Genomic DNA, 12,284 nt, shown 5'->3' with positions numbered 1-12,284 from the left:
GTTTTTGTGTTAATTTGTGTTTTGTATGAATTTACCAAAACAAAATTTTCACCAATTAATTAAAACACAAAACTTGTAGTAATTAACCAAAACAAAAACTCACACTAACCAACCAAAAATTTTTTTTAAAAAAAAAACAATTAGGGTTGTGGATTGAAACCAATGTTTTAAAAGGCAAACATTTAGGGTTGTGGATTGAAACCAATGTTTTAAAAGGCAAGAGAGATTTTTTATGCCTCGTAAGATGAGACGTAAGCCTTAAAATTTGAAGGCGTAAACGTTTTGAACGTAAATTATTGCAATTAAAAATATATTTTCAATTATAATATGTTTCAAGCATAATTATAAACTAGCATCTCCGCATGCTCTCCCGCGCATGTGAGATGCTTTTTAAAAAAATAAAAAAATAAATTTTAGAATTAAAAAAGATAATGGGTGGTTGTGTTCCATAAAAATAAGATTTATTATTTAATTTTTCTTTTAATTTCAAAATTTTTTAATATGAAAAAGTGTGAATTTACCATATTATCCTATTTTAATTAATAATTTCAATTCTTAATATTTTCATTAACTAATAGCATTTTCTTATAATATTTTACCATTCTCTGTCTTTCAGTTCAAATTTAAAAGTTTATATATCTACACGACGTCGTTACTGTGCGAGGTTATATAAAATAAAAAATGGGTCGGATGCGGCGTTTTCTTCCGCGCGTTTGCCTCTGCAACATAGTAGCCGTCGGCTGCAAGGCGCACCGTTTAGTAAAAAGATAAAAGAACCCAGCAGCACCTGCTGAGTCCTGCGCGCGAGTCGCCAATTAATCTTTTCGACATCTGGATTCCGCCGCGGCGTCGCCGAGTTTGGGTCCTCATCTCCACTCGGTTTAATTCCTTACCAGTACGGTGTAAGTTTTTCGTTCGCATTATAATCCTTGCTTCTCAGACTCCTATTTATGTTCTGTTTCATCAAAAAGTAATTGTTCTCTGTATGTTTGTTTGCTTATGTTTTGTGAAGAAATTGAATAACCTACTTACTCAACGAAGCAATTCTATTTTCTGGGTTTCTATTTTTCATTTAAATTGTTGTTTTGTTATATTTTTATCGATAAGTGAATCATCCAGTTTTTTGTAAGCCGTGCAGCTCCTTGTTTAGTTCGTTGAAATCATTTGGTTTATATTATTTTGGGATTCTTCGTGATATTTAGAGCTTAGCTGAACTAAGCCAAATTGTTCGGTTAGGCAGCCCAGTTGAGTTGTAAACTGTTTGTTTCTGGCCCCAACAACAGTGAGAATATGAAATTATAGCTGCATATTAGTAATTGATAAACTTCTGTAGGTCATTATGTTTTAGTAGATTTTGTGTGCTTATTTTCGTTTTTTGTTGTTGTGAATTTTCAGTATTTGTAAGATGTTGCAGTGTATGAGAGAGTCAAGAAAATTATGGTATGATGCTGTTAAAACCGATCAATGTTTACTCAGATTCTAAATTAGACGGTCCATCTCGCATCACCAACCCTCAGTCTCAGGTAATATGACGCCCTGCCTTTGCTTTTTTCATATTTGAACTGTTTCCTCTATAAGGGTTAGTTAGATTATTCACTTGCATATATTCAGCTTAGCATTCCAAGTGTTTGCTAAAATGCCAAAGTTGATTTTAGTTTGAACACTTTGTTGGTCAGATTTATTTTGTATTATCTAATTTAGCTTTGTAAATAAGAATTGGGAAATGAAGAGAAATGAGAAAAGCTTAGTTCTTTATAATAAAACTAATTTCAATGAATGCAACAACTCCATAATGAGGGTGAAAATGAAATTAGAAGTGAGAACAGTGAAGAGATTTGGTGAAATTTGTAAGATTTTTTAGTGTTGGTGAAATTTTGTCTTTTTAGTTCTTTTTCTTTGTTGTATTGACTTTTTGAATAATAGTTTCATGTACTAGTATGCCATGCTTCAAGATGCCAAGTATGGTCAAGTTTTCATGTGTTTAGGCTTGCACAAAACTCAAGTATTTCTTCCTAGGATTCATGTTATAATATTATCCTCTCACCCTGTGCTTTGCATGCTTGAGGCCTTTTCAACAGAACCGAAGTTTGAGAAAACTGTTGGAATCAGTGGAGTGGGGAATAAATTTTAAAACTCAAAGTGTGTGTAAGTTTGATTTCACTATTATGTTTTTGGCCGCCTTTATATTATTGTATGGTTTCTGAGAAAAGGGATCGAATGAAAAAAACAATTTTTAGTTTTAGTTATCTGATAATCATTTCTCTTTCTCTTTAGTTTTAATTCGTATAGGGGAGCAGCTCCTTTCAGTTTTTTTACGCTCTCATCTTCTTATTCTTCACTTTTCGGGGTCCAGTCATTAGTTCAAGAACTCGAAGTCCAGAATTGCTTCAATGACTCCGGTTCCATGCTTTCTATTTAATAATCTTCAATCTGCAGAGCATCAATTCTTTAAATGGTATGAATCTCTCTCTCACACAAAGCTAACCCTAATTTATGTTTGATTGACTGAAACTTTGGCTAGGGTCTAGGTCTGTGTTTATGTTTGTGTTTGTAATTATTTATGTGTTTGACTTATGAAATTAAAAAGTCTTTGGAATTTTATCTCAACAGATGGAATCGCCTCTCACCTCACACTCTCTGATGCATAAGGGTTCCATAAGAAGCAGAGGAAACTATATTTAAGGTTAATGATTCTTCATTTCGTTATATTTTGTATTTTAAGTTTCCAATCAACATACATTAGTTTAGTTGGAAGATGATTTTTTCCTATTGGGTTCTCTCAAAAGTTGTCCATTATTATACAATCCCTTTTTTCCCCCAAAATTGGACTTTTTAATATTGGCTCTACTGTAACTAGGTGTTCTGTTTTCTGCTGATAATTTGGGCCTCCAAATGTGCCTAACAAAGCCATGGCTTTATTTCTCTACGTTTATGTGTTAGTGAGAATCCACGATTGCTATTTTTGTCTTTCTGGAATACGCAGGTGACAAAGGAAAAAGAAAGCAAACAAATCACCCTTTGGGATACTTTTGGGTTGTTTCTGACTGGAATTGGGTATTGGTTTACATTGCTTATTTGTTTAAACTAACACTATTAGTTTCTTCTTTCTTTATGTTTATTTTTTGTTAAGTGTCCACGTCATTCTAGATCCAGATTCAGTTTCATATTGATGTAAAGTGTCCAGTTCAGGCATCAACTTCTATTTTTTATGTTACGAATAAAGCCATGCAACATTAATCACGAGTACTATATTCAATTGGAATGAGTGATAGGGTACAATACTAGCCTCATCAATAGTACAGGCTAGGATGGACGTCTAGAAAAATAAAATGCTAAGATGGACGTCTAGAAAAATACAGACGATAAAGGAAAACTTTTAAGATGACGATTTATCACACGTGCATGATTAAAATATGAAACTGTTGATACGGACATCTAAATAAATATAATTGAGAAAAAATATTTACGAAACTTTGTAAGTCGCACGTAGCGCGCGTGATTAAGAAAAAGCCTCTCGCATGAGCGGAAGTGCGTGCAGGTCTAGTATATATATATGTAAAATTAGCATTTTGGGCCTTTTTGTTTTCCTGGTTCCTTATGTTTTTCTAGGCTATATATGGCTTGTTTCAGTTCTTGGGCTGGGCCCAAATGAATGCATCAGACTTAAAAAAGGTATAAAACAATTTTTTTTAACATTGGCCACCTATGCAACTAAAACGGTGTGTATTGTAATTAGGGCACCTGACATCATCTTCTTCACTTGTTAACCGCGCCTCTTCTTCGCACAGCCGCTGTCTGCAACTGCAGATTCGCAGCAGCTGCAAGCGCAAGTAAGTTCTTTTCTTCTTCATTCTTCCTTCGTCTTCTTCTTGTCTTTTGGTTGCCGTCAAAGTTACCCCTCGATGTATCGGCACAGTATCGCGAGCGTATCGTGACCGTATCAATGGAGTATCGGAGCCGTATCGTAAGGTCAACATCTTAGAAAAGTCTACGATACGCCAAGTGTCGTATCGGTGCCGTATCGTATCGGCTCCGTATAAGCTCCGAGCAACAGAGTGCCTTACTATCTCAGTTACGTATAGATATGGGTTTCCTTCAATCTCAATGACCGGAACCTTACTCGGCCATTTATTGCAACAGATAATCAAAGATGCCCCGTAAACCGGTGAGGCATCGCCGATTGATGAAATATCAACCTCTGACTTTTTCCCCATTTGCTCGTCAAGTCGCTCGGGTTGCCTCCAGCTGCATGTCCAGCCGCCAAATGCACGGCCCAGACCTCCCGAAAAAATCTCAACCTAACTCCGCAGGTATTAATATCATCATCATCTGAATAGCCCTTTTCCTTAAGATAAGGCATCACTTCATAATTAATATTGCTATCTGTTAACTCTTTCAGAATGGGCGTGCTAATGACTCCTTATCTTTCTTTTTAGGTAATGGATCGAGAAAGAACACTTTAAAAGTCAAGAATGAACACTCCGAGTCTTCTGATGAAGAAGAGTTTGATGTAAGCACATTCTTCTGGTACTATTTCTTTTAAGGGATAGAAAATTCTGATAGTATTCGTTGTCCATATAGTTGCATTTGTGTATCAGGATAGCTGAAATACAAAAGTAATTACTCTTTCATATTGTATCTACTAGCAATTTTATGAGAATTTGGTTCATACTTTGAAGGGAACTGTGCAAGCAGATTTTGCTTTCTTTGATCCAAAACCTGATGACTTTCACGGATTGAAGACCTTGCTACAGACCTACCTTGATGATACAGAATGGGATTTGAGTGGTTTTGTAGACTTAATTTTGGAACAGACCACTGTAGGAACTGTTGTTAAAATAGAGGATGATGAAGACAATGGAATTTTTGCTCTTGCTACTGCCCTTAACTTGGGCAGATATAAGGCAAGTAATCTATACTTTTGTATTCCAGTTATTCACATGGCTACATCTTTCTAACATTTATCTGTTGGTAGGCATTTTCTTAGCTTTACATAGCTTTTTCCTACTATTTAGATCCTTGATTGCGTTTCTTTAATTCTAAATAGGACCACAAATGTTTTATGGAGGTTAAGGAGTTTCTCCTTAAGGTATCTCAAGAGAAGGATGTAATAGATGACCTGCGATCACTTTTGGGAAAGGAAGCAGAGAGTGTCGGTCTCTTGGTCTCTCAACGGGTGATGAATTTACCTCCACAGCTCTTGCCACCTCTTTATGATGCGCTCTTTGATGAAGTCTCTTGGGCTACAGAAGATGAGGTTAGATTCAGATTATATGGGATTGAGGTTATGTATATTTCCATACCTGCCGGGAACAAATTCTTTTACTTAAATAACATTTGTTGTTTCACTTTTTGTAGCCAACAGAGGAGCTCCGCAATTTCTTTCGTTTTAAGTTTTACATAATAGTCAGTAAAGTTTACAAGGTATGCCATTTAAGCATTCTCCGTGCCTATTGAACCCTCTTCCCCTCTCTCTGCCATATATTTATTTTGTTTTCGGATGGAAAAATATAGCACAAAAATGCACACCAGAAAAAGGGCACGAGTGCTAGTGACGAGGAAATAATATATATAAAGCCAGAAGATGAAATTTTTCACGAGGTACTGATCATTTGACATAAATAATATTTCATGTCTCTCGTGCTTCATTTACTAATTGTTTCCTTAAACGCATTTCAGCTAAGCTCCTGGTCGTTTGAATTTTCTTTGCACACTCAGCAGCTTGCAACTCATGAGGCAAGTATTAAAGATATCGGCAGCCTGCCCTGATTTCTCGTATTGATTCCTATTCAACTTCAAACTCTTGTCTTGGCCCTAATCCACTAACGTACTTATGAGTAGTTCACCTCCAAAGAAAGAAAGGGATGGAAAATTTGAAAATCTCTTCTTAAGTTACTATTTGATTTGTGAATGAGGATTGGAAAAAACAAATAAACAAAAACAGTTTGGGAAATTACACGGAACCTTGCTATTAAGTCCAGTTCCCACACTCTTTCTCAAATAGTTCATAGCATTTTTCACCTGGACAATTTCTCAAGATCGCAGCAATACCAATTAGCTCAAAAGGTCCTTATGCTGAAGACATTCAAACTCTATCACGAATGTCTAATTTTAAGTTGATTGTGCCTATGGCTTAATTATTGCAATTTAATTGCCTTTATGACAATATCGATTTCTTCTCTGTTTTTTGTTTTAAATTTTGCAGCTGAGAGACTATCGGCAAATGGGGTTAGTCATGGCGGTTAAAGCAGACAAGATCCCTGCATTTCGACAGCAGTTAAAATCTTTCGTAGAGGGATCATGATGCTAATCGAAAGGTTTAGGAAATTCTTTACTCAAGTAGCTTAATTACTATCTTTAAACTTGTCTGCAACGGATGTTGTAGTTACCAACTCATCGGTAGCTGTCCGCAGGTGTTGCAGGTGCCAAATTTTGATTTATATTTGAAGGCATTAGGACATTCACGTGGTGAAGGTTTTGGAAGCGCTCGTTGGTCCCAAATGGTCCCTCAAAAGATTCATCGAAAAAGCAGAGCAAGGAAAGGTACAGAAATATTGTATTGAGGAACGTGTCATGGACCATCATAAGCTATTATCTCCCAGATTCTATGTGAACCAGAAGGGAAAATAGAGAGAGAGTTTGAAACCATCCAAAAGAAGTGGAACTTTACGTATGAGGCCAAAGAAGAGCACCATTATCTTATAATATTTGTGATTTTAAATTTTGTGTGGCGATAAGAACAATACACATGGAATATTTGCTTCAACTTGTTTGCACACAGATAGCGCATAATTACACACACAATATAGTCGATGCCTTCTGTCCAAACCAAACCCCCCACTGCCACTTCCTTTTGTTATCTTTTAATGATGGAGAAAGCTCCAGTAAAAGTTAATTAAAAAAAAAGTTCAAGTAAAAGTTGACTAGGCTATAATATGAAAGCAGTCTCATCAAATTATGAGTACTTGAATGCTGGAGTTATAGTACTAGTGCATATTGTATGGTTCACATGAGAGGATTTCGATCTTATCTATCTAATTGTGGAAGTTGGCAAAGAAAGGGGCAGTGGATTTGTGTTAAGTGACGATGTCAATTTTGATCATGAATGAGAGTAATCTTTCATGAGTATAATTAATAATACCATTAGCTGGTAATCATATTTTTAATAGTGAATGATTGTGTTTTTGTTTTTGTTTTTTTTTAAAAAAGGAATATTTGATTTTCAATTATCGCCTGCATTATGTGAGCACATGTGTCGTCGTTTCTTCTTGTTTTAGGACTGTATTTAAAGTGAAATATATAATTTCCATGTGCTTCTTACACAATAATTGTAATTGACCATTGGAGGTTAAAGAATTCCTGATTTCTGAAATTTTCTCTCTTCCTGGGTGTGAGAATTTTTACGAGGTTTTACTTTTCTGTCTTTTTGGTGATCAGAGTTTGAGAGAAATAGTGATAAGTTTTTACTACAAGGAAGTGAAGGTACAAAAATAATAAGATCTAGAGAATTAAGTGAGTATATCTACGCATCAGTACACAAGATGAGTTTTTACTACAAGAAAGTGAAGGTACAAAAATAATAAGATCTAGAGAATTAAGCGAGCATCTCTACACATCAGTCGACAAAAGAGTTGTGAGACCTGAGAATTGGCGGTTGCATTGCATAGGACTTGCTCGTTGCATTAATTTCCATATGAATGAAACTTTGCCATACATAAAAGCAAAGGAAAAAAAAGATTGGATAAGTTCACATTAATTAGAGAGAAGCTGCTCAACTTCAAAGCTCGACAACTTTTAATGATCTGGCTCGAGCATTATTTTATTGTAAATTTACCTAAATTGTTGTACAATGCATCTGACCACATCCGATTCCCCCCAATGAAATGGATGGAAATCATTAAATTAACAGCAAATCACGACCATAATAATATGCATTAACTTTCCTACGCTGCAATCACTTATCTTAAACCACATATGCCCCTGAAACCCAAATTCAATTAATTAAGTGAACATCAAGCCACCAAATAAATAATGATCAATAATAATTATAATTAATGGATGTGTCGCTATTAACGGAACAGTGTCCTTTTCTTTTCCCTTGACTAAGTAAAAAGTAAAACCTAGTAACTGAAGATCAGATTCAGAACATGGTCTTCCAACCTCGGCTCAATTTTTTTTACTTAAACTAAACCCCAAATCAGATTCAAATCACGTGCCATTAAAAAGTGAAAAAGAAGAAGAGAGAGAATGGGAATCAAATGAACGAGGAGGTCTATACAATAATAATATGAGGCTGCACCCTGCAGAGCCTGTGACCATTTTTTTAATTTTCCCAAAAAAAAAGAGAGAGGAAAATAGAGGGTAAAATGTAAATAATTTCATGTTTATCTGTTTGTGTTTGAGCTGTAGTAGTTGTTGCTGTTTGCCTGATACTTCATTGGAGGTCGCGCCCCCATCACGAGTTCATATATATATACATATGTTATTTTTGCAGTTTTTATTTATTTATTTGTAAAATAATAAATAAATGGAAATAAAAATACTAAAACTGGCAAAGACTCAAGAGAGGCATCATTAATATTCTTATTTCCTCAGCTGAGGGAAAGAGAGAGAGAGAGATGGAACAAGTAGTGGTGGTAGTGAAAAACCAAGCAAACGCCCCCCAATCCCCAATGCTCAGATTCTTCAACCATTCATAACCCGCTTTGGTTTCTGAGTACACACCTCCCCATGCCCAAATCCAAACCAAACCATTTCACAATTCACAATTAATCACAAACCCAAAATCAACCCAACCCAGAAAAAGAGAAATGAAAAGAGAGCATCAGAGTTATCGTCAATATACCTATCCAGACCCATCATCCATGGCTTCCACCTCCGCCGGCGACTGTGGCAAAGCCTCCAATAAGATGTGGGAAGAAGACGCCCAACGAATCGACGGTGGGATGGACGAGCTTCTGGCCGTGTTGGGGTACAAGGTACGGTCCTCTGACATGGCAGATGTGGCCCAGAAGCTCGAACAGCTTGAAGAATTCATGGGCAGTGTTCAGGAAGATGGCCTTTCGCAGCTTGCTTCTGATACCGTTCACTATAACCCGTCGGATCTATCGACGTGGCTAGAGAGCATGATCTCCGAGATCAACCCACCACCCAATTTCGACCCTTTAATGGCTGCTGCCGCTGCACCGCTTCCTAATCAGCAGCAACAAGTCCAACTCGGCGACGACTCGTTCTTAGCTCCGGCCGAGTCCTCCACCATCACCTCCATCGATTTCCGAGATCAACAGATGAGCAAATCCCTGAGCCCGCCTCCTCCACAAACTCAAAATCATCATCCTCATCATCAGGTAGTGTTCGACGACTGTAATTCCTCTTCCAACTACTACGACCTCAAAGCTACCATGTTCGCCCAAACCCACCACGATTCTTCGTCCCGGGAGGCCAAGCGACTCAAACCCTCATCTGGGTCTTCTGCCTCTGACCTCGTCTTCAACCGGCGCACCGCCTCTTCTCTTCCGCAACCACAACCCCTCTCCATCCCCACCACCGAGTCATCAACTCGCCCTGCCCTCCTGGTCGACTCACAAGAGAACGGGGTCCGACTCGTTCACGGCCTCATGGCCTGCGCGGAAGCCGTACAGAAAAACAACCTCAACCTGGCCAAAGCTCTGGTGACCCAGATCGGCTACTTGGCAATTTCTCAAGCAGGTGCTATGCGAAAAGTTGCAACCTACTTCGCCGAAGCTCTAGCTCAAAGAATCTTCAGAGTCTACCCTCAGTCCCCAATCGACCACTCATTCTCCGATATGTTGCAGATGCACTTCTACGAGACCTGCCCGTACTTGAAATTCGCTCACTTTACGGCCAATCAAGCCATCCTCGAAGCCCTCCAAGGCAAAACTCGAGTTCATGTCATCGATTTTTCGATGAACCAAGGGATGCAGTGGCCGGCGCTGATGCAAGCCCTGGCGCTCCGACCCGGCGGTCCACCCGCCTTTCGGCTTACGGGTATCGGGCCGCCGGCGTCCGACAACTCCGACCATCTCCAAGAAGTGGGCTGGAAGCTGGCCCAATTGGCTGAAACCATCCATGTGGAGTTTGAATACAGAGGGTTTGTGGCGAACAGCTTGGCTGATCTGGACGCGTCCATGCTGGAACTCAGACCGAGTGAGGTCGAATCGGTAGCTGTTAACTCGGTCTTCGAGTTACACAAGTTATTGGCTCGCCCTGGCGCGATTGAGAAGGTCCTGTCTGTGGTTAAGCAAATGAAGCCGGAGATTGTCACCGTGGTGGAGCAAGAGGCAAACCACAACGGTCCGGTTTTCATGGACCGGTTCAACGAGTCGCTGCACTATTACTCGACTCTTTTTGACTCGCTGGAGGGGTCGGTGAACAGTCAGGATAAGGCGATGTCAGAGCTGTATTTGGGGAAGCAAATCTGCAACGTGGTGGCTTGCGAAGGGGTGGATCGGGTTGAGAGGCACGAGACTTTGACTCAGTGGCGAACCCGGTTGGACTCGGCCGGTTTTGTGCCGGTCCACCTTGGGTCGAACGCGTTCAAGCAAGCGAGTATGCTGTTGGCTTTGTTTGCCGGCGGGGATGGGTATCGAGTGGAAGAGAACAATGGGTGTTTGATGTTGGGTTGGCACACTCGCCCGCTCATCGCCACTTCGGCTTGGAAACCCGGTTGCGACTCGGTGATGGCTCACTGAGTCGAGTAGCGAGTTGGGTCAACTTTAAGTAGCCTTTTTTTATTTATAAAAAATTTGAATCATCTTTTTGCTGCCAACCAAACACACCCTAGTGGTGTTGTGGTGGGGTATGAAATGAAATGTGTGTCTCTGTGCATTTGTGAGCTGGGTGCGATAATGAGATTGAGATTGAGACACCCCCACCAAAAAGCCCCACCATTTAGGTCCATTACCAAATGTGTCTGTCTGAACACCGTCACTCTATCTCTATTTCTTTTTACCTGTTCTTTTGCTTTCTATCATTTTCAATTTGCCCTTTTTACTTAATTTTGTTACTAGGGGTTACTTTTGTGAACCAAGAGGTGGATGTGTACTCATGTTTATATTTTTATATATATTGGTGGTGATAATAAAAAAGAAATGGAAACCTTTTTGACTACTATTTGATGTGACAGATTTATATTTATACTGATTAATGGGACTTGGTGATGTGTAATTAAAAACTAAAATTACTTCCAGACGCGAGTTAGGGTAGTTGGGTCAGGGTAATAACTTTACGTTCATATTTGAGTTTCCCTCATTTAGAGATATTTGAGTTTCCCTCATTTAGAGTGATGTGGTTTAAACTATCGCTTATAAATTAAAAAAAGACAGTAGACTTTGGTAGTTGTATTGTGTTGTGGTGGCATGGCATGAATCATGAATCAAGAATCATTAATAATCATGAATCATGATGATGGAACTGAATTGGGAAAAAGTAAGAGGGCACAAGTGTTACTAAAATTGAACCTGGATGGATGGATGGATGGATTCCACTAGTTTAGTGTTGGGCAGCTTTGGTTGGGTTGGTTGTGGGGTAGGATATTACCAGAAATGTCAAATGTGCTTGAATTTAGTACCAGTGGGAGTGGGAGGGATGGGATACTTACTGTTGCATATTATAAACATGGAGAATAATTTACTAATGAACAATTCTGGTGAAAGAAAGAAAGAAATTAAATACAAATATTGCATCTCTACGAGGAGTCAGGAGGAGGAGTCAGGAGGAGTCGTCAAACACAAGCACGATCATAATTCATGAGAAAGAAAGGGAAAAGGATCACTTATTATTATTATGTCAAAGTGTTCTCTTTTCTGATACTTTCTTGAAAAAGTTGGCTTTTAATATTATCTTCTTTAGCGCCATCTATCTCACTTCTCTCCAGCTTTGTGAATTAATTAATCCCCACAGGCCACATGATCAATTATTTTCTTTCTTTTTCAGTTTTCCTGAAATATCAAAGTGCAATTATTCTTTTCGTTCCCTTCCATCGGAGGAAAAGAGACACACAGACTTATAACATACGCATGGCCCATGGGTACGTAGCTACTAGTTAAGGGTATAAATGTAATATTGCATGGAATCACTTATTTTTAATCTACATGTACATGGGGTGAAAACCACACTCCCATTATCCCGGATTATTTATCGATATAGGCTCTACCTAGAAATTGTGGAAACAAATATTGCAAATGCAACATATATTAATTGTTTACTAGATCTGGCATGGTTTGGATTGGATCGGTTATCACGGCCAAATGAAATACAATATA

The 12,284-nt window shown here is 38.5% G+C and overlaps 2 protein-coding genes across 7 annotated transcripts; both read left to right on the top strand.

Annotated features, from left to right (window-relative positions):
* The first annotated feature begins 691 nt into the window (after positions 1-691).
* On the top strand, positions 692-6,833 carry LOC110751466 (CDK inhibitor P21 binding protein). 6 transcript variants are annotated; one of them, XM_088246842.1, is made up of 16 exons: positions 692-902; positions 1,396-1,523; positions 2,066-2,145; positions 2,275-2,455; positions 2,611-2,683; positions 2,984-3,054; positions 3,737-3,830; positions 4,141-4,310; positions 4,437-4,510; positions 4,680-4,904; positions 5,048-5,257; positions 5,359-5,424; positions 5,515-5,601; positions 5,680-5,736; positions 6,206-6,317; positions 6,414-6,833. In XM_088246842.1, the coding sequence occupies exons 8-15, from the start codon at positions 4,151-4,153 to the stop codon at positions 6,302-6,304; spliced, it is 978 nt and encodes a 325-aa protein (XP_088102968.1). In that variant the 5' UTR covers positions 692-902; positions 1,396-1,523; positions 2,066-2,145; positions 2,275-2,455; positions 2,611-2,683; positions 2,984-3,054; positions 3,737-3,830; positions 4,141-4,150; the 3' UTR covers positions 6,305-6,317; positions 6,414-6,833. The 6 variants fall into 6 exon arrangements, with proteins under 6 accessions (XP_088102968.1, XP_088102966.1, XP_088102964.1 ...); XM_088246840.1 differs by having other exon boundaries at positions 3,917-4,310; XM_088246838.1 differs by having other exon boundaries at positions 3,737-4,310.
* A 1,723-nt stretch (positions 6,834-8,556) lies between these two features.
* Positions 8,557-11,130, top strand: LOC110751454 (DELLA protein GAIP-B). Its single transcript, XM_021951927.2, has one exon. It carries the CDS (start codon positions 8,811-8,813, stop codon positions 10,710-10,712), a length of 1,902 nt encoding a protein of 633 aa, XP_021807619.2. The 5' UTR covers positions 8,557-8,810; the 3' UTR covers positions 10,713-11,130.
* The last annotated feature ends 1,154 nt before the right edge of the window (positions 11,131-12,284 follow it).

This window comes from Prunus avium, chromosome 1, assembly GCF_965620075.1.
Source record: "Prunus avium chromosome 1, drPruAviu1.hap1.1, whole genome shotgun sequence".
Classification (NCBI taxonomy): Eukaryota; Viridiplantae; Streptophyta; class Magnoliopsida; order Rosales; family Rosaceae; genus Prunus; species Prunus avium.
The sequence above is the reverse complement of the archived record's forward strand: the minus strand, read 5'-3'. Positions and strand labels throughout refer to the sequence as shown.